Consider the following 23,463-nt stretch of genomic DNA (forward strand, 5'->3'; position numbering starts at 1 on the left):
GAACAAGGATATGTAACATTTCTCCTGATCCTGTCATTGTCGAGACCAAAATCGAACGGTTCGGCGTGAACCAGGGGTTACACAACGATTTCTGGCTAAATGATGCTCAGATATTGTCGAATTGTATGCGAGGTATCCAATGACGGCCATAATACAGCTCGCTAAATATGCAAAGAACGAAAGCGAAGACCGTCCAAGGCATTCTTGGCAGGTAATCTCCCGAGAGGTAAATAAATCAAGGTAGCGCGGGGAATTTGAGGCTCTAACAGCCAATGAGGAGAATGAATTGAGTTCATTTGTAGAAATAAGCCCGTTCCAGGGGGCCTCTGCAGGAACGGAGTAGCTTATTCGGCTGATTTACCCGAGGGGCAGTTGTGCTTAATGCATCAATTCGACCGTCCCTCAATCCACTTTGCGCGCAATGGTTACTCCATAAGGATAAACAATTGGTTGTGGGAGTGGGGATTGAAGTCTGTGATAATTTCCCGAGTATTGACAAAAAGTAAGATCGGTATAACGTTCTCCCACAAAGTTGGTCCGAATCATCGGGTCCTGTTCAAATGTGTCATTTCTACTACTAACACTAAAGTCTAGAGTCCTGTTCTATTCTCTTCACTTTAAAAGGTTAAAATGATTCGACTTTTTCTTGGGGACCCTATTAGTCAAAGGGACATGTACTGTATCTAGACGCTTACTCTGTTTCATCCAAAAAAACCCTTCTTTAGATCACGATATCCCGTCTCTTTAAAGATGACTAGTCAGGAACAAGATCCAAAACTAAGCGATCCGACCGCTATCACCGACTCGTGGGCCGTGTCTATTCATCCTTATGATAGGACCACTAATCGTGAAAAAGCTTGTCTTTTCTTAAGAGGATCCATTAGCACAATCAAAATCCAATGTCGGCTCATGGTTGGATAATCTTAAGGGAGTAAAAGGTGTCAGCAAATAACCGAATGAAGAGATTAGTTAACTTGGTATCATTTGATGTTACATCCAGCCTGGTCTAGGAGTAACCGTTGCCTAAAAAGAAAGATGGGGTGAAGGATTCTTGAGAGAGTAAAATTTCTACACGGCTAGACAAAGTCCAATAGCTGTACTGCGCCGTTGAGGGCCCCCTAGACAGGTAAGCACTTATAATAATGCTTGTACAATATTCGATCACGCCGAGGTTTGATGATTCGACATCAATTTCCTGGAGAAAAGATAAATAAGAGACTATCGCCCAAAATACGACAGGACTACTTGTACTCAGATACATACGATATCTTGACGTCCACTCCCATCATCCTGTGTTGATCCCCCAATATTTCTCGCTGTTGAATCAAGCTTAAATTGATCAACAAGATCGTCCATTCAACACCTATCATCCCTATCGATTCCTATCAAGGTGTCAAAGCATTGATATTCTTGGGAGTTCACCAAACCCACATGGCCGCCACACCCACTTCTCTTTTTTTCTCTCTTGCCGTCCGAGCAATCCTAGATTACGTGAATGATGCCTGTTGATCATCTTGAACCCAGACCCATCGGAACAAAATATTTCCCAAACTTTAATGGAAGAATCGGTGCGATTCTTGAAAGTCTTCGGGTCTCGAGATTGCTTCGTATCGATTGATTTGGGCCAAGAAAAAGTGTACATATTTTTAAACTTGGATACTACAGCAGAGTTGTAGTGCAGTATATTTTTTGCATATTAGAGAACTTTGCAGGGTAACGTAATAACACTAACAAGTCTAAAAAATTGATAGAAAATTGAATACATGATACTGTGTGGAAGTTGTGCTGCTATCTCATTGACTAATACATTAAGGCTGAATTCGGTTGCAACAACAGTCATATATTGATTGTGTTGGTGTGATCAAGTTTGAACGTAACATGTGAAAAGGTAGTAATATTGAAGGTAATGCAACATGTTCATTTTCTTTTCTACAACTTTCAGCTAATGCTTGGAATATTGATATTAACGGCATTAACCGCACACCAATGCTGTGAGCACGAAGTAGATGCAGCACCAAGAAGCCAAACCCATATGCAACCTGTAGTTGTGCTGTGGCCAAAATATTTTGGTCATTTGTTCGACAATTCCATTACCAATAAGACCGTTATTATATCTTGTCATTAGTCAATCATTCTCTAGCGATGCCCCCTTAACCACAGGTTACACACGGTAGAAACGGGAGATATGCGAATAAGGTTTTCAAGACGACGATCCAAGCTGTAAACTCTATATGCTGTTGAAACCAAATGGTATGGTTTGATTAACTAACACCATATCTAAGATAGTAGCTTTAAAGAAATTATCAATTCTTTCGTTTGTGAGGTTGATTCTGGCGACAGAGTCACACCCTCAATCGATTGACGTAACTCCACGTCTGACTCCATAGCTTTCCTTATCATTTCAGCAACATAAGTCTGTCTCGGGCCGAAGAGCCATTCTACAGTACTTAGTGCCTCCAATAATTCCAAGAAGAAGATGGTCAGCGTCATGTGCATAAGTAGGTCTTCTTTATCCACCATTTCCATTGCCGCGAAGTAAAGTAGCCCGAGTTTGCCATCGTCCCGTGGCGATATATACTCCTTGTCGACTTGGCTCAACGTTGGGCGCGTGAGGTAATCAAAACCCACGGTTACCAAGTGAGGAAGAATTCTCAATAAACGAGCTTGAGCAAGTGTCTTTTGTTTCTCATCCAATTGACCATCGTCTTTCCCAATAGTCTTCAAACTACACAGCGAGAAAAGTATTTCGTAGATTTCGACATCTTGGAATATTCTTCGCCAGAGCGCTCCTTGTCCGGGTGGCCGCTGAGCATCAATATCCATATTTCCTACTCCATTTGTGATATGTGTCAATTCTCGAACAGAGTCAACATCTAAAAGTTCTCCTAGCACTTGCGTAGCTTTCTCCCCAACCCCGACATGAGGGCTGCCAAGCCATGTTCGGATATAATTCTCGACCACTCCTCTCATACCAGATAGATTTGCTACATCTGCGGAGCTTTTGGTGGCCTTTTGAATAATTTTTATGGCAAGAATGTTCGCAGCAGGTATGGGGGATCGAAGTGCGAGAATCAAAGCGTCTTCGGAAGCCAACTGGAGTGCCTGGGGAAATGTAATTGGCTGTAATAACTTTACTGATAGACTGGCGAGTACTGTAGGGTCTTGCTGTGTGGTAAGGAGGATCTGGGTAATAGTAGGAAGTAGTTTCGGGATCAAAGGGGAGATGTTGTATTCTAAAAGGAGATTAGAAGCCGTGAAGATTGTGGAACACGACAGCTTGCTTTAGAGCTCTTCTAGTATGTAGGGAAAAACCGGCACATACCTGTGAGTTGCAGCTCTACGGCATCAAAGAGTTTTGTGTCGATTGGGGTATCTGGAGATTTTACCAAATCCTGGAGATGAGCTTCAAGCTCCTCCAATTTGAATATGGGGGTGTCGTCTACATCCATTTTGGACAATATGCTCCTCAGACGTCGTATTATTCAATGATTGTGTATTTCACAGTGATGTGAGAATCTGAGGCAGATCTCCCCAGGATTTTAAAGTCTGTTGATTATTCGAAATTAGAAGATGGACGTGGAAAAGTAAAGAGTGTTGTCGCTGACTATTGGTGGTATAGCGTCCAAGAAGCGTGTAGCTATTACCTAGGTAGATCCAGCCCAGCTTACACCCCGCCATTTAAATTGAGGTTCACCGCTTTTGAATAATGGCAGAAAATATTGGGGAATAATATCTAGCTCAGACCAAATTCCCATCATCCCCAAATTTTAAATTTTTTACCAAAAGTGACGCGCCAAAGTTATTCAAGCAACTACCAGTCTGTGAGTTCTGATTTGATTCGCATATATCCTCGATACTACTCGTCGCAAGCATTTCACGCCAATTGAAGCACAATATATCACCACAAAGCCAAGTTTTACTCAACACACATTCTGCCCGGTTGCGAATCACCGAAACTCGTCAATCGCCAATCGTCACAAGAATCTAAGAATCTAGCATAGGATGGCCTTTCGTGGAGGTAGAGGAGGTGCCAGAGGAGGTGGTATAAAAGGCGCAACATGGGAGCACGATGCTACCTTGAAATTAGACTTCACACCAAGTGAAGATTATCCAGTGCGTCACACCTTCTCCAACTCCTTTCGAGCCTTGTTCTATATCCAATTTCTACCCTCTCATTTCAATGTATTTCTATAAAAACCCTCTACTGACACATATCTCAGCGTCATCCCAATCTCAAACGACCATCTCCTCTCACCCCCCAAGAACGCACGCAAGTAAAATACTACCGCACGCTCCGCGACAAAATCCACCGCGGACCCCTCTACACGCACTCCACGAAACGCGACACCGATGCGCCGGTCCGGACCTTTGGAGAAAAGCAATTCAACGAACAATATGGACGACAAACCAAAGCGGATTTCGATCCTTTCCTCGGCGTCGAAACATACAGTATGAAGTATCAACGAAAAAAGCGAGCTATTCCTTTAGTGAGCGGGATGAATTTTAATAAGGAGTTTTATCCGCAGGAGTTATGGTCCGTGTTGAGTGGAGAGGAAGAAGCAAAGACTGCAAAGGACAATGCTGCGTTGGCGGCGATGGGAGAGGAAGATCCTTCGGAGAAGACTCGAGCGCTGTTAGCGAAGATTCAACAAGCGACGGGTGTAGAGGGGGCAGAGGGAGAGGAGGACTTGGGAGAAGAAGAAATTGAGGAGGAACAAGATAATGATTATGAGGATGATGAGGAGGACATGGGCGGAGATTACGATGCGGAGCAGTACTTTGAGAATGGCGAGGATGATGATGATGATGGAGGGGATGGAGGAGGTGGAGATGATTATTAATTTTGAGGGAAGACTTGCGTGCATTATATTTCGATTTGAGGCGAGGAGTTTGGGGGAATCTGGTACTTATATGGAAATTGATCCAGCAGGGGGATTATGGAAACCACATCTGCTATATTGCATAGGCGTAACGATCTTCGAAAGGAGATAGGTCTTTTCAATCTCAGTAGGAAGCATTTAAGAAAGACTCAAAAGAGATACAAACATTGCACTTCTATCAAAAGAACATGTGTGACTGGACCAAGACCTGCACCTCTTACAGAAGTTCTATTGCTACTCAGATATAGACTAGAAAGAAAAGAAAGACGGCCAGAAAAAGACAAACTCCATACCAAAAGCAAGAAATTCAGCTCTCCTCCTTCTTCTACCTACATGGAAATATGATATAGAGATAATCCGTCCATACATGCATGGATACATTAGATATCCATCCCGCAGTCCCGTCTGCACAAATTCCCTCCCTCTCCCCCTCTTTCTCACTATGGATTTTTTTTTCCCGCATATATACATTACTACTCCAGTCAATCAATCAATCAATCGTTCAATCGTTCAATAGTTCATTTCATTTCATTTCACTCTCCCATCCTATCCTATCCTATCCTATCCTATCCTATCCTATCCTATCCTATCCTACCCAATGCATTACATACCCCCCCACCCCTCCCCCTCTCCCCCTCCACTCCTCAACACAACACAACACAGATCAAAATAACCGAATCAACGCAGTACTACCCCTTTCCTTTCCCTTCTTTTCTTTCAGAGCGAGCGAACGAACTCCAATGATGTACATCACTCCATTCCATTCCATTCCATTCCATTTCAGAACCTATCAAATGAATACGAGGAAAATCGTCAATTTATTTCATTCCAGATACTTGGATGCAATGCAATGCTGTACAATTTAATTTAACGCAATTCAACGCAACGCAACGCAACGCAACAATACCTCAATACCACAACGCAGACCCCAATCCCTAACATGCAACCAAGATTCACGCACATACAAACACAAACTCAAACTCAAACACAGATACAAACGCAACAAGCAAAAAGACATCCACCTCCCTTCCCACCCCAATGCACATACCCACGCCTATGCCAATAACATACCATACCATACCATATCATACCATAGCCATGCAATTTCCATTCCACATCTGATCATTTTCATAATTCCCGTTCCGCAAAATCTTTTTCTCGAAGAGTTTTTTTTTTTTTTATGTCCCTCCCAAGCCCAAGATGCAGACTGAACTGAAGGTTCTTCCGATACCGTACTATGTCATGCGAATAAATACTATACGATATCCTACCATACCAAACCAAAGCATAGAAGGAAGGAAGGAAGGGAGGGAGGTAAGCGAAAATGAAAATGAAAATGAAGCGAAGCGAGGTTGGTTTACTTGGGGATATCGATGATTTTCCCTGGATTCATTATCCAGTGTGGATCTGCGGGGTTGAGTTAGTTGAGGTTGTGATTTGAGGGGATATGGTATGCTCTCTAATAGATTTGAAGAAGAAAAGGGGAGAGGAGAGGGAAAAGTGAAAGGTAAACGATTACCTACCTAATGCCGATTTGATAGATTTCATGACTCCCAAAGTATCGTGTCCTAGTTCCATGAGAAGGGATTCTTTCTTTCCGATTCCTATTCCATGTTCGCCCTACATTTAAGTTAGTCTTCGATCCAAGGGTCATGCAAAATAAAGAAAGTCAAGTAGTGTACCGTTACTGTCCCCTCCATCTCCAAAGCTCGAACCACCATATTCTTCACACACCTCTCCACTTTCTCCATCTCCCCCGGCACCGTTCGATCATACATAATACTCTCGTGAAAATTTCCATCTCCCACATGACCCAAGATACTAGCGAAAAGTCCCAAATCGTCCATCTCCTTCTTGCTCAACTCGATGATATCCGCCAATCTCGAGAAGGGCACCGCCACGTCTGTACTCCAGACTTCACTCCCATTTGTTCGCAGTGCTAGCATACTCCACAACGATTCTTTCCTCGCTGACCATAATAGCTTTTGTTCTCGCGCGTCTTTTGCGAATTCAAAGGAGCTGCCGCGATGAGATTTGGCGATGGAGGAGACCATTGCTATGTTTTCTTTAACCGATGCTTTGGTACCGGAGAATTTGAAGAAGAGGGTAGGGAGTTCTTTCCATTGACGAGGAGCAGTAGATTTGGATAAATTGACGACTTTCATCTGTACTTCGTCCATGATTTCCATAGCTGCAACTTGAATACCCGCACGCATGACACCAGCTGCTGCTGCTGCCGCATCACGAATCGTAGGGAAAGTGACTACAGCGACTGAGTATTCTGATGGTACGACGGCGAGCTTGAGTGTAATTTCAGTTACAAGACCGAGGGTTCCTTCGGAGCCTACGAAAAGACTGTTAAGATTGTAGCCTGCAGAGGATTTACGGGGTCGTCGTTTGGTTTTGATGATTGTTCCGTCGGAAAGAACCACGGTTAGGTTTATGACCCAATCTTTCATTGAACCGTAACGAACACAGTTGGTACCAGAACAATTTGTTCCTACCATACCTCCTATTTTTGCACTTGGGCCTGGATCCACTGGGAAGAAGAGTCCGGATTGACGTTTGGCAAGTTCATCGTTGAGATCCATCCACTAATAGAAGATTAGAATTTACAAATACTGAAAGAGGTAGACGGAAATCAAGACTAATCTAGGGCTCTTACCGAAACAGATGGTTGAACAACAACATCCATATCCTCCTGATGAAATGCAACGATTTGGTCCATGAAAGCAAAATCGACGCTAACACCTCCGTAAGGACATGATACATTTCCTTCCAAACTCGTGCCCCCTGAATAGGGAACAATTGGTACCCGATATTTGTGACATATCGAAGCGATTTTGGAGACTTCCTGAGTAGATTTTGGATACGCTACTGCTACTGGTAAACTATTGACATTGGTAGATGACCATTCCGAGCTGTTGGTTCAGGTTAGTTGAGTATTTCATGAATTCGACAAGGAATTTAAGAAGCTGTCTGTGGCGTGACTAGCCAAGATATTTTCGCTTCTCATGTGAGACGAGCGATATTTCGAAATCATGAAGACTCCCTATGCTGATGAAAACACCCTGAACTTACTATCCATGAGCCAACAAATCTTCTGGATCCGTGGAAATAGTATCTTCGTTTGTAGCTTCTCGAATTTCCTTCAAGGCCTATATATTCACAATTTAGTCAGCCTTTATTTCTCCCCTCGCATTTCCATCTCGTCTCCCTTCCGAAAATATCAGTTCCATAACCAACAAACTCACCATCTCCATCTGTTTGATATTTGCATATCTAGGCACCGTAAACTTCTCTGGATCCGCATAATCCCTACCCTCAGCCCTCCTATTCCTTTCCCGTACCATAGCAAACGTGTAAGCTAAGCCGGCGGTGGCCGCCGCCAACAAAAGAGCATTTTGTGTTGACCATCCTTTGTTGTCTTTGGTCTTAGGTTTCGGTATTGAGGTTGATATTTGTGAAGGCGTATGTGGATTTAATTTCGCATTTCTACTTTGATATCTCAATTGTCTTGTTTGAGATATACCAGATACTCTAGGTGTAGAAATGCGAAAATATGGTGTACATTTCCCCGTGATAATTGTCGGTTGATGTCTCACCGAAAACATGGCCACGGGCTTAGAGATAGAAATGGGAATTGATGGATGGATGGAGGGATGGATGTGACATACACCAACGAGACGACCTTGATCTGAACCAGGATAGAAATGAAGATTTCCGTGATCGCCTTTTCCCTTGTAAATATAGATGTACTCTGGAAATGGATGTGTATGTGTATGTGTATGTGTATGTGTATATATATATAATTATATATTCCAGATAGAGTATGGTGAAGATTTCAGCTGAAATCAAAGGTAATGCCCAGTAGATGAAAAGAGATAATAAGATGGATAAGATGATAGTCATCAAATGATCAAGGTAAAAGAAAGAGGTCCAAAATCATTACTAACTAATGATCTGACGTCTGACTAGATGACTTTATATAGGTACGTGTATATATATCAGAGAATTCGGATATCTTTATACGTACCTCCCTAGACACTTACTTTGACTTCTTCTCCTTCATCGTACAGAAGTGGACCGTGTTCATTTTCTTTTCTAATCTGCAATTGACTTGGATGAGGAAGTAAAATAAAGTAAAGTCGAGTAAACAAGTACTAAGTCGTCATCAAATAAGTACTTGCTAGCGTTTGGTTGTGGATCATGAGTTATACAAATCCTCGTTGTGGCAAAGCATAACATGCTATGGAGGTCTAGATTGTTTATAAAGTTATCTATTTCACTCCCCAAGTACAATTGTTATTCCATTCGACTTATTCTCATCTGCCATCACAAATACTCAATAATCCTCCATTGATATTTGTCTTCCTAATTCTGAATGAAATTCCCGTGCTATATCGGGAGTTTCATTCCTCAACTCGCTCGGATTACTTAGCTAGGTAGTTGTATACAGTACATACATACATACATATACACATACACACAGTACATGGAGATCAAACACGATCACCACCATTCTCCACTCAACCTCATCTCATAGACTTATACTCGTACTCACACTCACACCCACACTCACACTCATATTCATATTCATCCCCATACATCCAAATACCCAGGTAGGAGATATACATGCATCATACATTCTACACCATACATCATACGGACCTAGTACTCCGGACACCCAGATATGCATTCATTCTCTACTCTCTACATTCTACTCTTGTCTCTCTCTCTACCTCCGCCTCCACCACAACAGATTACACATTGCACAAGAAACATTACCCACTAAATACGATAGAACCACCACCACGTCCCAGCACGGCATCCCAATCTCACCTCACCTCACCTCACCTCACCCCTACCCTCAATCATCACTCAAAAATTCTCACTGCCAGCTGACCACTCTGACTACTCAATCCCAATTCCCATACAAACTTTCCCCAAATCCTCCAATACAATATTGCAATCCCACTTCCCCCCCCCCACACACTAACACCTCGCCAACAATAATCCAACTAAAATAATACTCATCATGCTCTCCTCACCAATCCACTCTCCAATCCACTCTCCACCCAAGACTTCACTTCCAGACTAATTACCTAGGCATCTCTCTCTCTCTCTCTCTCTCTCTCTCTCTCTCTCTCTCTCTCTCTGTCTCTCATCTCCAATCCGAACTTCCATCCATCCATCCGTCCCTCACCCAACCTGTCGTGTTACCCCACGTTTACCTTAGCCCAAATGAACAAATGCAGTGTTGACGGCTCAGATGCCTGTTTGTTTGTCTGTCTTGTCTATGTTGTGTATTGCTATATACCTACATGTCTATAAATGTATGTATGTGTGTATGTATGTGTGTATGTATGTGTGTGTGTATGTGTGTGTGTATGTGTATATGTATATATATATATATATATGTATGTATGTATGTATGACATTATATATACCGACATCTATACATATACATGTAGGTACGTACCCAACACCATTAACATATACCAACATGTAAAGTAAAGTAATGTAATGTAATGCAATGTATTACTTTTGTCCCTTGTAGTTTTACACTCTCGCCTCTAGATTTACATCATGTACATTTATTTCATTTTGTTGCCTTTCCATTCCCTTTCATTCCTCTCTCAATTCCTTTCTTCATACAGACAGACTCCAGAGTATCAGATATACTATACTAAATAGGTACACTACAAGCTGGCACATAATATATAACACAATATAACATAACATAACATAACATAACATACGACTTCAATACAACCCAACACAACACAATAATACAGTACAATACATACCCATACCCATAACTATATATATATATATATACAAAAAAACCTACACACACACACACCCTCACACCTTCCATCCCCCAACATCATCACCCAAACCCCCAATTATAAACAATCCCAATCCCCTTGCCATACCTTGCCAAGTACATACCAAGTACATACCAAGTACATACATACCTATTACCCAAATACCCAAATACCCCAAGTACCTACCTACCTACCTACCTACCTACCTACCTACCTACCTACCTACCTACCTACCTACCTACCTACCTACCTACCTACCTACACTACATCCCACCCAGTCCCTCCCTCTTACCTAACAGAAATCACACACACACATCACTTCGGCCGGCTCCTTGCTTCCCATGATACTCTAAATCGGTAAACCCCCAACCCGAAATCTTGGTCCTGCCGAGTGTCTAGATCGATGCATGTGACAAGAAAGAATGTAATCATCGATGGAAGATGAATTAATACACTGATGTAATTGGTGATTGTGTTGAAGGAAAGAAAAATGCTGAACGATAGCTTACTCCATACTCGGGCGGGAGATGGTCTTCGTACTGTATTCAAGGATACCGAGGTTTCAGCAAGCACGGTGGTCCCTAACAATTTCTTGATGAGTAAAAGATGTTGGATTAATGTACCAATATGCTCATTCCTGCATGAACAAGATTGTGTTGTGGATAATGGTTGGGATTTGAAATCTTCACGACCTAGGTACATATTTACATTCCACACATCACATCACAATCAAAGTTCAAAAACCATCCGTTTAAAGTTGGATTTGGAGGGTTATATCATTGTGGTAAAAAAATCGACTCATACTAAAATGTGTCGTCATATTTCTCATAAACTTTTGCCTATTGCAAAAGGAGATTTTTAATATCCCATTCCATGACTCCCCCTGGCCCAAATACAAATCGAAACGTACTACATTTATTGACCAGCGATGGCATGAGCACGTCTGCGGTCTCTCTCCTCAGCAATGGTGAGCTTAACACCCTTACCCTTTGGAAGGGAGATCCATGGCTTCTCAGCTCCGATGACGAAAACGTTGCTCTCACGGGTAGCGAAAGAGTTGTCTATGGCATCCTTGATGTGGACAATGTTGAAACCTCCATCGTGACGTTCACGGTGAGTGATAACACCAACACGTCCCATGTTGCGACCACCAGTAGCCATGGCGATGACACCAGTGTCGAACTTGATGAAGTCGGTGATCTTTCCGGTAGCAAGGTCAATCTTGACGGTGTCGTTGACCTTGATGGATGGGTCTGGGTAACGGATACTAGAAATTTTATTAGCATCTCTGGGGGGATAAAAAAATTCAAACCGTTGATCTAGCAGAATTTGTGTCGGAGGGGATCGACCAAAGCTTGGACCAACGGCTGAATGATGTCTGACAGAACTTACGTTCTAGCATCGTGCGTGACCAAGAATGGGATTCCGCCCTTGCCCAATTGCACTCTCTTGACTTTTCCGAGCTTGTATTCGGCCTCCTCAGCTTGGATACGGTGAACGGTGAAACGTCCCTTGGTGTCGTAAACCAAACGGAAGTTCTCGCTGGTCTTCTCAATACCGATAACATCCATGAAACCGGCTGGGTAGGTGGCATCGGTGCGAACCTTGCCGTCGACCTTGATCAAACGTTGCATAACGATTGCCTTGGTCTCACGGGAGTTGAGAGCATACTTGAGACGGTTACGGATGAAGACGATAAGAGGCATGCAGTCTCTAAGCTTGTGTGGACCGGCGGAAGGACGAGGAGCATAGGCACCGGACAATTTGTCCAAGAGCCAGTGGTTTGGCGCGCTCAAGCGCTTTTGGTGCTTCTTTCTATGCGACAAAAAATGTTAGTAAATGTCTGAGATGTGCTGGGCTGTATGTATATATATATTTTTGCGAAAATTGGATGAGGTGATTGAACAGAGCGACCGTAGAATAGTTCATCGTTGGCAATTGTAGCTTTCGAATGATCGACGAGTCCCAATATCACCAAATCCCCATATCTCCCAATGTCATTGCCAATACCAATCGACTGAATTTCAAATCGATTGAGAAAGTCGACACGGTCTTTTCGCAGCTCAATAAAATAACAATAAAGGAAAAGGCTGTGCTTACGGTCCTCTACCCATGGTTGCGTCTCTGTGTGTATGGAGAAACAAGTATTGGGGGTGGTTGTTGTCGTCGAAGTTGTCGAAAGAAAAAGTTCTAAAATCCAAATTGAAGACTTTCTCAAAAGTTCCTCCCAGATTTGTGCGCTATCTTAAGCGAGGCTGTGGATATCGTGCCTGAAATATAAGGCGTAGATAGACCCTCACCACTGCTTCACTTATCTTCATCACGGGCTCACGCATTCCCTTTACCCCACCATTTAATGGGTATCTTCTCGCGGTAGCTCACGATTCTCGTACGTGTATTCCTCCTCTTGCATCGTCTCTTTATTATATAAATGCAGTAAACAGAAGCAGGAGAACAGAATATCGAAGCAAGAAAGGCATTGGAATATGGTTTGAATCGATGGTGAACGATCATTTCCTAGTGAATTGTATCTTGGCATGTATAACCTCGATCCTTCGACAGCGCAGAACAGCGCAGAACGGGAAAGGGAATAGTTCCATCACATTTCACATCTCAATACAATGTCAAAGTCTGGCAACAATACTTCTATGCATCAGGTATGCATATGATCCTCGCGGATTTCAAACCGCCCTTCTTGTGAAATCTTCTGCCATTTGAGTATTCGAAAAGATCTTTGTTTCTTCTCAATGCTTGCTTTTTTGCACCTCCGTCGTTTGTTTGCAAGTGCTAGGGAGCGCAGCTCTTGAAATTGGGTTGAAGACAAGACAAACGACAAACGCATTGAAAACATTGGTATACAGAGGATGAAACGTTCTTTCCGTCTGGTTTTTCTCTTTCTTTCTCTCTGTCTCTCGCGTTCACTTTTTCTTTGGAAGCTAGCGTTGATCATTCACTTCTAACTCCACCTCCACCTACACCAAATCAACCACAACCCTTTCTCTTCCTTTTTCTATTTTTCAAACTTTCAATCTCCAACAACTTCCAACTTCTCACTTCCTTTTCTCCTTCAGCCAATATCAGTGCCTCTGTTTGTAATACTGATTTGTTTTCTATCTCGTCATTAGTTGCCAGGGAACGGAAACATCGATTTCTCTGAAGCTATCGTTTCTCGAGTTGACTACATCTCACCATTCGATTCCTCTGTCATTTGATAGATCAAACCCTTGATTTACGTATCACTCTATTTTCCAGCCAAGTAGCTTCTTTTCTGCTAAAGGGAGAGGAGTTTCAGTCGGTACCCAGGACAAAGGTTTGCAAAGTTTGAATCTTCATCTTCCACGGAATCCCCAGCGAAGCTACGAAGCTAACAATTTTCTTCAGACTCAGAAATCATTTCTATATTCAAGGTTGATCTCCTCATTTCATGTTTGCATTCACAACCTCGTAATCGCAACGATGACGACCACGACGACCATGACTCCCAGACTCCCAGCTATTCAGGTCAAACCTGAAGTTAGTGAATCAGATCAAATCGTATTGCGCATTGACAACATACAGCCCGGGACCACAATATCTGATTTGATCAGTAATCTGGAAAAGCAAGGTAGCATTGTGTATGTCGAGATATTTGCAGACAACATTCAAAGAGGAAAAGTGACATTCTCACCTGCTCCGAGCCCTTTCTGGCGAAGTGGTCAATATCCAATCACCACTGCGGTTGGCAACACTTATGATGTTAAAATCCGGCTCGATGCTACCCCAAGAAGAGGAGGAACCGTGAGAAGCCCCTTCAGGAATATTTTTTACCCTGAAAAGACGAAACTTGTTTCTTCTACTCTTCAGCTCGGGGTCATGATAGAGCCGGAATGTATGATGCCTATGGAGACTCTGAAATCCCAGGAACCTGGCGATCTTACACTCACATTGAATCTGAGGCGTAAAGAACTTGAAGCTCATTTCACAGTGCATCTTGTGGATCCACGAACTCATGGTGACATTGATTTCCCTAGTAAATCTGAGGTTGGGGAGTATAATCGCCGTGAGAAATACATGTTCACTATACCTTTTGGTCAGTTGAAGTCAATTCAGAAGATTGATCTTAGAGGAGGAAACTTTTCACTCTTGATGTCTTTAGATAGTCCGCCTAGATTCTTCCGCTGGCGGAATGATGGACAGGCACCTCAATCAGGAGTGCTATCATGGAATCAATGGGATAATTGGTTTCGGCAAACCGATATTGAATTTGACCCTTTTATCATTGAATCTCAACCAGTCGCTTTACACAAGAAGAGGCCAGTCATTGATATTGGTAATTTATACTTAAGGTACTTCTATTTCAAGAGCTAAACTAACTTGTATAGGTCGCTGGACTACCTACCGCTGGACTTTCAATAATGGCCAATGTCCCCCAGATAAATTTCAAATGGTTCAGGCGGCTCTCCAAGATTTCAACATCGATATGATCTCTCTGAATAGCTTCAATTTGATGCCAATGCGTAAAGCCGAGCTATGGTCTCTCATAGACCCATGTGAGGCCAAAACTACACAAGCTGGCCTCCGTTCTCTTGATCCAAGCAGTGTCAAAGTAAATCTACCATTTGAAGTAAGATATCAATTGGAAGTGTGCATTTCTAGGGAGATTGTCAATGAATACAATATAGACGAAAAGTTCATAAATTCCTTAGCCGAATTATCTGCACAAGATCCAGCCAAGGCAAGGAATTTACTGGAGTACGTCGCCGAGCATTACAGCTCCAAACGCCTATACGACCCTTCGTCTATTTTTACCAACAGTGAAGCTTTGTCGTTTTCTGCCTTGACTGATATTCCCCATTATTGTGCCTTTTCACGAAAAGCTACAGTAACACCGACTTCAATCTTATTCAATTCACCTACTGTTGAAACTACCAACAGAGTTTTGCGACACTACTCGAAGGAGAACCAAGAAGGTCGATTTTTACGTGTTCAGTTTACTGATGAAAAGTTCGAGGTGAGTTTCCTTCACAGTTCCCCTCTGTGCTTCCCTTATTGATAAACGCAGGGCCGGATCAATTCATGTGCCGATAAGATTCGTAATGATGCAATATTCACAAGAGTTTTTAGGGTGATCAGTAATGGCATTCGTATTGGTGATAGGCACTACGAGTTTTTAGCCTTTGGAAACTCTCAATTTCGAGAGAATGGCGCATACTTCTTTTGTCCATCTGCCAATTTATCTTGCAACGATATTCGCCAATGGATGGGGACTTTTTCCCACATCAATGTAGTTGCAAAGTATGCTGCGAGACTTGGCCAGTGTTTCTCAACAACTAGAGCTATTAAAGGTCTTTCCGCGCCCGACATCGTGAAGATTCCTGATATTGAAAGGGGTAGGTACTGCTTCACTGATGGAGTTGGCAAGATCTCACCTTATCTTGCTCAAATGATTGCTTCTGAACTAAAGCTACGTGTCGACTTAGCACCATCGGCTTTTCAATTTAGACTGGGTGGCTGCAAAGGCATATTAGTCGTTTCTCCTGATGCGAAAGATAATGAAGTCCATATTCGCAAAAGTCAGCAAAAGTTCACAGCTGCATACAATGGTCTCGAAATCATTCGATGTTCACAATTCTCCTCTGCTACTCTTAATAGGCAAACTATCACTATCCTTTCAGCACTTGGAGTCAAGGATGAAGTATTCTTGAAGATGCTATCCAGGCAACTTTCTGACTATCAGAGTGCAATGAGCAACAACGCCATTGCACTTGGCCTCCTTAACAGATACATTGATGATAATCATATGACCATCAATATTGCTGGTATGATATTGAATGGTTTCATGTCAGAAAAAGAACCATTTGTTCTATCTTTGCTCCATCTATGGAGAGCATGGTCGATCAAACTCCTAAAGGAGAAGGCAAAGATTATAGTTGAGAATGGAGCTTTCGTGCTTGGTTGTGTTGATGAAACGAACACTCTCAGGGGTTATACCAAGCCAACAGTGGCATACGGTACGACTTACAAAGAAACCGAGTTGCCCCAAATTTTTATCCAAGTTCCTGATAGAGAGAACACCACTCAATACAATGTCATTGAAGGAATTTGCCTCGTCGGACGAAATCCATCTCTTCATCCTGGTGATCTTAGGGTTGTCCAAGCCGTAAACATACCAGCTTTGCACCACTTGCGGGACGTCGTTGTGTTCCCTCAAAGTGGCGAAAGAGACGTGCCTAGCATGTGTTCTGGTGGCGATTTAGATGGTGATGACTTTTTTGTCATATGGGATAAGGATCTCCAACCAACAGAATGGAATTGTGAGCCAATGAGCTACGCAGCCTTAGATCCTGTAGCGCTTAAACGACCTGTTGTTGTGACAGACTTGCAAAAGTTTTTTGTGAAATACATGAAGAACGATTCCTTGCCGAGTATAGCCCATGCTCATCTGGCACAGGCTGATTATCAGAAGCAAGGTATCAAGGATCCCAAATGTAAGCATCTTAATTACGCTCCTGCTTTTGTCATTTTACTTTGATACTAATGCCAAATTCAGGTCTCAAGCTCGCGGAACTACATTCCAAGGCCGTTGACTACGTTAAGACTGGTCAACCGGCTACAATGCAAAAATATCTAGCCCCTCCAAAATGGCCACATTTTATGGAAAAGATCCATCAGCCTGCATCAAAACAGTATCATTCCCAGAAAATTCTTGGTCAATTGTACGACAAGGTTGAGAGCGTTGATTTCGTACCACAATACGAAGAACCTTTTGACAAACGTATTTTGAGGGCTTACGAATTGGACAATGCCACTCTGAAGGCCGCTCGTCAGACGAAGACTAAATATGACACTGCTATGCGAAGAATTCTAGCCCAACAAGACATCAAGACTGAATTCGAAGTATGGTCAACATTTATCCTTTCAAAACCAAAGGTCGGAAGTGACTATAAGCTTCAGGAAGACATGGCAGTAATCACCGGTGCACTCAAAGATAGATTTCGCTCGGTATGCATCAATACAGCTGGGGGTAAAGACTTTTCAATCCTGGGGCCGTTTGTTGCTGCCATGTACAAAGTGACAAAAGAAGAACTCGACATCGCATTGGCTGAATGTCGTACAATGAGAACGGTTAACGGAATAAAGGTTCCAAAGCGAAGAATGAGACCTGAATCAATGCCATTGATAAGTTTCCCATGGTTGTTCGAGAAGGAGTTGGGCAGAATTGCTACTGGCATTGAAGCCATAGATGACTTCGAAAAAATAAGATTCTCTACCTTCAGCATCGAGAAGCCTCATGTCACAGTGCTGAATCGTCAGCCGCAGCTCTCTAAGCAGGATGAAGATTTTGTCAAGCAAGAAAACGGTGTTATTGTTCACCGTGGTGAAACTCTTGACTTATTCCCGGAGAATTCGGACAATGATTTTCCTTGGGACTCTGACGCGAGGTCTGATACTTCTTTGCCAGACTTTGTATTCGTTGCTCAACCAGGGTCAGGAAATGGAGCAGAGTCTACTAGAGTCGAAGCTTCTTCCAAAGACATGAACCAGACTTCCACGCTTCAAGACAGTGTACTTCCCCAAAACTTGCAAAGCCAAAACCAGACATCAAAAGATACAGAGCACGGAGAATTAGCCAATACAACAAATTCTACTAACGAGGAAATTCTTACACCATCTTCATCAGCCAAAAATTCCTCTCCAGAAGCCCCTGTTATCACAGCCGAGTCCGATCAAAGCCTCGTTGATAATGAAGAGACCGAAGTACATGTCGAGATCGTGGAAAATGTCGTTCGCGAGCAGTCTATGATAGACAAACTTTCGGCTTTTGCGGACTAATCAATCGACTCTCTCATAAACTTTCCAAGAAATCTCAAACCTCCTCACTTGATGGAGATTTTTATTGACTTTCTATCTACCTATCTTTCTCTTTTCCTTTCTTTCTCTATTTTTCCTCCCCACCGCTCGTTTAAGAGTTTCCAGAAGTGTATTTCACTGCGTTGAAATTACACTATTTCGTGATGCAAAGCTTAGCTTTGCTCCAAAAAAATCCTCGAGATGTTGACGGAACAGCATGGATGACTCAGTGTGCAAGGGGGGGGTTTTTTTCACTCCCCCAAGAGGGTTTCTATTTTATTAGCGAGGGAGGAATTAAGTGAGCGGATCTGAAAACTTGTTACCGCAACCTAGCGAGCGAGGGATCATTCAGTGTGCAATCTTACGATCAATGAATTAATGAAAATTATGATATACCATCATTGCTCTCTGTACAATGCCGATTTGAGCTTTTTGATTGAATTTCGTGAAAATGTCTGATTACATGTTGTGCGATTCACCGCCTCTCCCCCTGTTCTTCGTTTTCTCGTAGCCGAGGGATTAACAGGCCATTTGCAGATCGAATGAATGGACGATTGATAGAATATACACTTTTCCTCTACTGAACTGACACTTTCAAAGTCATTATATACATAATTCGAAATTTAGAAAAAGACATCTGTCACACAAAGGGAAGATACATAATAGAATTTCAAATGGCATGAGCCTTTCTTATACAATTGGTAAATGCAACTTTTATCTTTTAAAACAACTGGGTATGTAACTAATCCTTAGATATAGCCCTTAAGAACTGCAGCTTCTGCATTCAATATCGAAGAACCAGCAGCTCCGATAACCGCTGTAAATGGTGTTAGTCCTTGAGCATTGTAGAATTGAAGGCGGGAAGAAGACTTACTGTTATGACTCAAGGCCACAAATTTGAGATCAAAGATTCCGCTATCATCCTCTCGGACTCTTCCAACACTGACCGTATAACCATTCTGTGTATTGCGATCCAATCTTGGTTGTGGTCTATCCGGTTCTTCCATGACGGCAATCGCTGGCTCTGGTGCTGACGGACATCCCAATGTCTGCGCCTCACTTACATATTCCCTCATAGCTTTCTTGACCTCTTCCGCGGTAGGTTTAGGTCCATCGCGGTTCTTGAAACGGAGAGACACACAAGCCATGTGTCCATCTAGAACTGCGACTCTGTTGCAAGCCGCTGAAATCTTCAATTCTGATTGATCCTCGAATCCAGTGACTTCAGGATTGACTCTTCCGAGAATCTTCTGTGCCTCCGTCTCTAATTTGTCTTCCTCGCCGGAGATGAATGGAACAACGTTGTCGAGAATATCCATACTGCTCACACCTGGATAACCAGCACCGCTAACGGCTTGCATGGTGACTACGCTCACTTGGTCGACTTCTCCGAAAGCCTTTTGTATGGCGGCGAAGGGAATGACTATGCCGATGACTGCGCAGTTGGAGTTGCAGACGAGGAAACCCTTCTTTAAGGAATGGGCGCGACGTTGGTGGGGAATAAGATCGAAATGGGGAAGGTTGACGGTAGGGACGATGAGAGGAACAATGGGATCGCGGCGGTAGTTTTTGGCGTTGGAGAAGACGGCCAATTCAGCCTTCATAAATTCCATCTCTAGATTGACAGTTCAAGTAAGCATTGCCCTCAACAACTTTGTCGTCTCATAATTGGAATTTCCCAAAGGACAAGGAAGTGTAAAAGTATTCGAGGGTCTCATACCAATGTCACCAGCAACATCAGCATCCAATCCACTGAACACAATGTCACAATCCGCAAACTCGCTTGCTTTGCATTCTTTAACGACCAAATCGCCAATCTCGGCGGTCATAGGAAAAGCTTGTTTCCATTTGACGGCATCTTTGTACTTCTTTCCTGCTGATCGCGAAGAAGCTCCTACGGCGTGGAGTTTAAAATATGGATGTTGAGCAAGAAGGAGAATGAATCTTTGACCGACGGAACCGGTGCATCCAAGTACACCTAGAGCAGCTCAATTAGTGTATGCCATGCGGGAAGCTCAAAGGGGAAGGTAGGTAGTGAAGATAAACGTAGAGTCGTGGGAGTTCGAGAGTTCTGAGGAGGGGTATGTTTGAGTTGACTAACCACAACGCTTGGTAGGGAATTCAGTAGCCATGATGTGCAGTTTGATCTGACAATGAAAAATGAGATCTTGGTATCTGTTGCGATAATCCAGAAAAAGCGAATATATGGAAGATATGACAGTTTAAAAGGTTTACAGAGTGTGACTGTTTACAATGTAACGGAAATCATAGTGGGGGTGGAGAGTAAGGCTGGACTATTTTTTCTGTGGGGTGCCGACCTCGGGCATGCAAGGCTGAAAATATTTCTTCGTGTAAATATGACGAGATTTTGCCACATACAAATTGGGTTGGAAATGGAATCAGTTAAAGTCATATTGCAAAAATACTGATACGATGGTCAAATCTGCCATTTGGAGGCCTTCGAATGATACAAACAACAAAGCTATTAGCAACACATCTCGCTCTCGAGGAGCTACCCAAGACTAATCTCTGCCTTTCATATAAAGGTCGACAAATCATCAGGGTAGAGTGGGTTCATTATTTTGAGTTGTAGCTAATTTTTCTATTATACATCCATCCCCATGCGTCATAATCGTCAAGTTTGGGTCCTTAATATTGACTTGCTGTGTTCTGGCACGCTTTCTGTAAGGAAACTGTTAGCTTTACTTGGGTCCAGAAAGATTACAAGTTCGTCCATACCAATTGCTCCAAGTACCAGTTGCAGATGGACATGTTTCCTTGGTTCTCGTCCATGCAGTTGGTAAAGCTCTTGACCTGGAAGCCACAGTTTGGTTCGCCAAATTGGTTCTTCTCTTGACCTTGGGATGCGACGGCATTGTCCTGAGCTGCTTCGGGTGCGCTAGATCCACCGCCGAAGAAACCTGTAATGGCATGACCTAATGAAGATCCGATGGCGACACCTCTGCACAAAAGAGATCAGCATTTAACTTTGGAAATGATATCTGGCGCATTGCAAACTCACGCTGCAGTGCTAGCTACTTGTCCAAGCAAACCTGGACCAGAAGAACCTTGAGCTTGTGGAGCGCCTGCTTGTGCTTGAGGAGCGGCTGGGGGAGCTGCACCTGCTGGCCTTGGTGGGTATGCAGCAGTGGTTGCTGGCCGGGTTTGCTGGGCGGAAGGTGAAGGTCTGCTTGGGGCCGAGACAGTTGGTCGAGATGGGGCGCTTCCCCTTCCTGATCTTCCTTGACGAGGCATATTTAGTTGAGTTGATGGAGTGAGAGAAATAGATTGAAAGTTTTAGGTGTGATTGTACGATTTTGCCTGGAGAATTGTTGAAGTTGTTGAATACCGGCCAATGAGATACTTGACAATTTAATCCCGGAATGTAATCCGTTCCAGAGGCGCTAGTACAAGTTGGGTTAGTTCAGCCTTAATCCATCTGTACCTACCTACCTAGCACGTGCCCAGGCAATACGGAATGGATGATTCTAGATGGCCAAACTTTATGGATGAAGAGGAAGAGGATATTCAAAAGAGATAGACAGATGGCATTTATTTTGTCATGAACAACAGAACTTGAATCTTGGAAGAAGAATATTTATTATTTCTTTCCTTCATAAATCTAGATACTTATTGCCCAATAACTCAAACCCTAAAGCTATCCTATTTTGCCGTGACAAATCATGGTATCATCCCTACGCCAATTCCATAAACGCCCTTTTAGATGTGCATACATCCGATGACTTTCATATCCATATCCATATCCTATTTACCAAATACTTCTAGTTCTTGCTCTTGCTCTTAGCCTTCTTAGATTTGCTCTTTGTCTTCTTCTCCTGGGTTTCCCTCTTAGTTTTTTTGGATTTAGAATTAGAATTAGAGGAACTATCCTCGGTTGGCTCGACCGGTGTTGCTGCTACCTTTGCAGTCTTGGACTTTTTGCTTTTATGTGCTGCGGGTGCAGGTTCATTGGAAGAGCCGGAAGACGAACCGGAACCATCAGATTCATCTGAGGTTTTTGATTCTGCCTTATTGGAATCTGTTGCTTCTTCGCCCACCTTTCTCTTCTTTGATAACTCCTCAAATCTGATATGAGACTTGGCTCTCTCCTTCGCCAATTGCTCTGCTCTTTGAAGATCATATTTATCATTTCCGCTCTGTAGGTACTGTTAACATAGGTTCTCAACCCCGGCAATTGAAAAAGAGTAGAAGCTTCCTTACCAGTCCTGCTTTGATGAATCTTCCAGCGGCCCCTTTGTCCAATTTGAGGTTTCTTTCTGCTGCAGTTGCGGGGGGATTCTCTGTGACCTTTATCTTCTCAAAGTACTGCTTCATTCGCGTAAGCTCGGTGAAAACAGGATGTTCACGGGCATTGACGCCGTTCAGTCGAAGGTATGCTATCGAAATGAATTAGTATACATGTACGGAATGCGACAGAAATGAAACGATAGAAACTCGTACAGAATAATATGGACTCAATGGCATATGTGACAAGAGTGTAAAGCTTCGCCTTGTCCAATAAAGGCAGCTTGCTCGCAAATTCTGGGATAGTCTTTTGAATCAAGGGCGCAACAGTATCTTCTATATCGTCAATATCGTCATCCAGTTGCTCGAGCAAAGAAAGAATCTTAGTAGGATCCATTGTGGAATTTGGTCAAGCGTGTTGTGGCGGGTATGATTGACGTAGCATGCGCGATCGATAGATCTGATGGACTTTTGCTTGTTGGAGTTATTTGTGTTTTCTATTCCAAGGTCGTTGTATCGTATTGTATTATGTTGTGTCAAATATGTTCATTCGTATTCGTAACTTTCGACTTTCGACTTTCAACTTTTAACTTTCCACCATTCTTTTTAGAAATTTCAGGAACAAGTTCCGACGCTATCGGAAAAAAGCGGCCGCATTCAGTTGCATTGGAATTGAA

General features: G+C 42.9%; 8 protein-coding genes across 11 annotated transcripts; 2 read left to right on the forward strand and 6 right to left on the reverse strand.

Annotated features, from left to right (window-relative positions):
- Positions 1-1,772: 1,772 nt before the first annotated feature.
- BCIN_01g01770 (hypothetical protein) lies at positions 1,773-3,624 on the reverse strand. The gene is made up of 2 exons (XM_001555601.2): positions 3,323-3,624; positions 1,773-3,233 (listed from the first exon to the last, which is right to left on the reverse strand). The coding sequence occupies exons 1-2, from the start codon at positions 3,447-3,449 to the stop codon at positions 2,278-2,280; spliced, it is 1,083 nt and encodes a 360-aa protein (XP_001555651.1). The 5' UTR covers positions 3,450-3,624; the 3' UTR covers positions 1,773-2,277.
- Positions 3,625-3,785: 161 nt separating this feature from the next.
- BCIN_01g01780 (hypothetical protein) lies at positions 3,786-5,244 on the forward strand. Its single transcript, XM_001555602.2, has 2 exons — positions 3,786-4,113; positions 4,221-5,244. Exons 1-2 carry the CDS (start codon positions 4,003-4,005, stop codon positions 4,839-4,841), a joined length of 732 nt encoding a protein of 243 aa, XP_001555652.1. The 5' UTR covers positions 3,786-4,002; the 3' UTR covers positions 4,842-5,244.
- A 277-nt stretch (positions 5,245-5,521) lies between these two features.
- On the reverse strand, positions 5,522-8,801 carry BCIN_01g01790 (hypothetical protein). The gene is made up of 6 exons (XM_024690262.1): positions 8,135-8,801; positions 7,962-8,038; positions 7,546-7,801; positions 6,563-7,474; positions 6,404-6,500; positions 5,522-6,287 (listed from the first exon to the last, which is right to left on the reverse strand). The coding sequence occupies exons 1-6, from the start codon at positions 8,492-8,494 to the stop codon at positions 6,238-6,240; spliced, it is 1,752 nt and encodes a 583-aa protein (XP_024546030.1). The 5' UTR covers positions 8,495-8,801; the 3' UTR covers positions 5,522-6,237.
- Positions 8,802-11,469: 2,668 nt separating this feature from the next.
- On the reverse strand, positions 11,470-12,902 carry BCIN_01g01800 (hypothetical protein). Its single transcript, XM_001545812.2, has 3 exons — positions 12,812-12,902; positions 12,104-12,526; positions 11,470-11,978 (listed from the first exon to the last, which is right to left on the reverse strand). The coding sequence occupies exons 1-3, from the start codon at positions 12,823-12,825 to the stop codon at positions 11,627-11,629; spliced, it is 789 nt and encodes a 262-aa protein (XP_001545862.1). The 5' UTR covers positions 12,826-12,902; the 3' UTR covers positions 11,470-11,626.
- A 167-nt stretch (positions 12,903-13,069) lies between these two features.
- BCIN_01g01810 (hypothetical protein) lies at positions 13,070-18,942 on the forward strand. Of its 4 annotated transcripts, none has more exons than XM_024690265.1 (6): positions 13,070-13,368; positions 13,837-14,021; positions 14,093-15,020; positions 15,073-15,701; positions 15,753-17,178; positions 17,241-18,942. In XM_024690265.1, the coding sequence occupies exons 3-6, from the start codon at positions 14,168-14,170 to the stop codon at positions 18,521-18,523; spliced, it is 4,191 nt and encodes a 1,396-aa protein (XP_024546032.1). In that variant the 5' UTR covers positions 13,070-13,368; positions 13,837-14,021; positions 14,093-14,167; the 3' UTR covers positions 18,524-18,942. The 4 variants fall into 4 exon arrangements, with proteins under 4 accessions (XP_024546032.1, XP_024546033.1, XP_024546034.1 ...); XM_024690264.1 differs by having other exon boundaries at positions 13,070-13,213; XM_024690263.1 differs by having other exon boundaries at positions 13,070-13,100.
- A 15-nt stretch (positions 18,943-18,957) lies between these two features.
- Positions 18,958-20,808, reverse strand: Bchom2. Its single transcript, XM_001545814.2, has 4 exons — positions 20,643-20,808; positions 20,262-20,519; positions 19,416-20,156; positions 18,958-19,358 (listed from the first exon to the last, which is right to left on the reverse strand). The coding sequence occupies exons 1-4, from the start codon at positions 20,671-20,673 to the stop codon at positions 19,291-19,293; spliced, it is 1,098 nt and encodes a 365-aa protein (XP_001545864.2). The 5' UTR covers positions 20,674-20,808; the 3' UTR covers positions 18,958-19,290.
- A 44-nt stretch (positions 20,809-20,852) lies between these two features.
- On the reverse strand, positions 20,853-21,895 carry Bcmix17. Its single transcript, XM_001545815.2, has 3 exons — positions 21,564-21,895; positions 21,281-21,503; positions 20,853-21,223 (listed from the first exon to the last, which is right to left on the reverse strand). Exons 1-3 carry the CDS (start codon positions 21,794-21,796, stop codon positions 21,191-21,193), a joined length of 489 nt encoding a protein of 162 aa, XP_001545865.1. The 5' UTR covers positions 21,797-21,895; the 3' UTR covers positions 20,853-21,190.
- A 209-nt stretch (positions 21,896-22,104) lies between these two features.
- On the reverse strand, positions 22,105-23,389 carry BCIN_01g01840 (hypothetical protein). Its single transcript, XM_001545816.2, has 3 exons — positions 23,003-23,389; positions 22,763-22,938; positions 22,105-22,698 (listed from the first exon to the last, which is right to left on the reverse strand). The coding sequence occupies exons 1-3, from the start codon at positions 23,181-23,183 to the stop codon at positions 22,324-22,326; spliced, it is 732 nt and encodes a 243-aa protein (XP_001545866.1). The 5' UTR covers positions 23,184-23,389; the 3' UTR covers positions 22,105-22,323.
- Between the last annotated feature and the right edge of the window lie 74 nt (positions 23,390-23,463).

The sequence above is a fragment of the Botrytis cinerea genome, chromosome 1, assembly GCF_000143535.2.
Source record: "Botrytis cinerea B05.10 chromosome 1, complete sequence".
Taxonomy (NCBI): Eukaryota; Fungi; Ascomycota; class Leotiomycetes; order Helotiales; family Sclerotiniaceae; genus Botrytis; species Botrytis cinerea.

Coding starts and splice junctions, on each gene's coding strand:
- BCIN_01g01770 (XM_001555601.2), bottom strand. CDS start 3,449: ATGGATGTAGACGACACCCCCATATTCAAATTGGAGGAGCTTGAAGCT. Junction 3,234..3,322: donor CGTAGAGCTGCAACTCACAG/GTATGTGCCGGT, acceptor ATCTCCTTTTAG/AATACAACATCTCCCCTTTG.
- BCIN_01g01780 (XM_001555602.2), top strand. CDS start 4,003: ATGGCCTTTCGTGGAGGTAGAGGAGGTGCCAGAGGAGGTGGTATAAAA. Junction 4,114..4,220: donor CACCAAGTGAAGATTATCCA/GTGCGTCACACC, acceptor CACATATCTCAG/CGTCATCCCAATCTCAAACG.
- BCIN_01g01790 (XM_024690262.1), bottom strand. CDS start 8,494: ATGTTTTCGGTGAGACATCAACCGACAATTATCACGGGGAAATGTACA. Junction 8,039..8,134: donor ATATCAAACAGATGGAGATG/GTGAGTTTGTTG, acceptor GTGAATATATAG/GCCTTGAAGGAAATTCGAGA. Junction 6,288..6,403: donor ATCTATCAAATCGGCATTAG/GTAGGTAATCGT, acceptor TCAACCCCGCAG/ATCCACACTGGATAATGAAT.
- BCIN_01g01800 (XM_001545812.2), bottom strand. Junction 11,979..12,103: donor GTCACGCACGATGCTAGAAC/GTAAGTTCTGTC, acceptor TAAAATTTCTAG/TATCCGTTACCCAGACCCAT.
- BCIN_01g01810 (XM_024690266.1), top strand. CDS start 14,168: ATGACGACCACGACGACCATGACTCCCAGACTCCCAGCTATTCAGGTC. Junction 15,021..15,072: donor GAGGCCAGTCATTGATATTG/GTAATTTATACT, acceptor TAACTTGTATAG/GTCGCTGGACTACCTACCGC. Junction 15,702..15,752: donor TTACTGATGAAAAGTTCGAG/GTGAGTTTCCTT, acceptor TGATAAACGCAG/GGCCGGATCAATTCATGTGC.
- Bchom2 (XM_001545814.2), bottom strand. CDS start 20,673: ATGGCTACTGAATTCCCTACCAAGCGTTGTG. Junction 20,520..20,642: donor ATTCCCTACCAAGCGTTGTG/GTTAGTCAACTC, acceptor GAGCTGCTCTAG/GTGTACTTGGATGCACCGGT. Junction 19,359..19,415: donor TGTGGCCTTGAGTCATAACA/GTAAGTCTTCTT, acceptor CACCATTTACAG/CGGTTATCGGAGCTGCTGGT.
- Bcmix17 (XM_001545815.2), bottom strand. CDS start 21,796: ATGCCTCGTCAAGGAAGATCAGGAAGGGGAAGCGCCCCATCTCGACCA. Junction 21,504..21,563: donor CAAGTAGCTAGCACTGCAGC/GTGAGTTTGCAA, acceptor TCTTTTGTGCAG/AGGTGTCGCCATCGGATCTT. Junction 21,224..21,280: donor ACTGGTACTTGGAGCAATTG/GTATGGACGAAC, acceptor GTTTCCTTACAG/AAAGCGTGCCAGAACACAGC.
- BCIN_01g01840 (XM_001545816.2), bottom strand. CDS start 23,183: ATGGATCCTACTAAGATTCTTTCTTTGCTCGAGCAACTGGATGACGAT. Junction 22,939..23,002: donor CATTGAGTCCATATTATTCT/GTACGAGTTTCT, acceptor TCATTTCGATAG/CATACCTTCGACTGAACGGC. Junction 22,699..22,762: donor GATTCATCAAAGCAGGACTG/GTAAGGAAGCTT, acceptor CAGTACCTACAG/AGCGGAAATGATAAATATGA.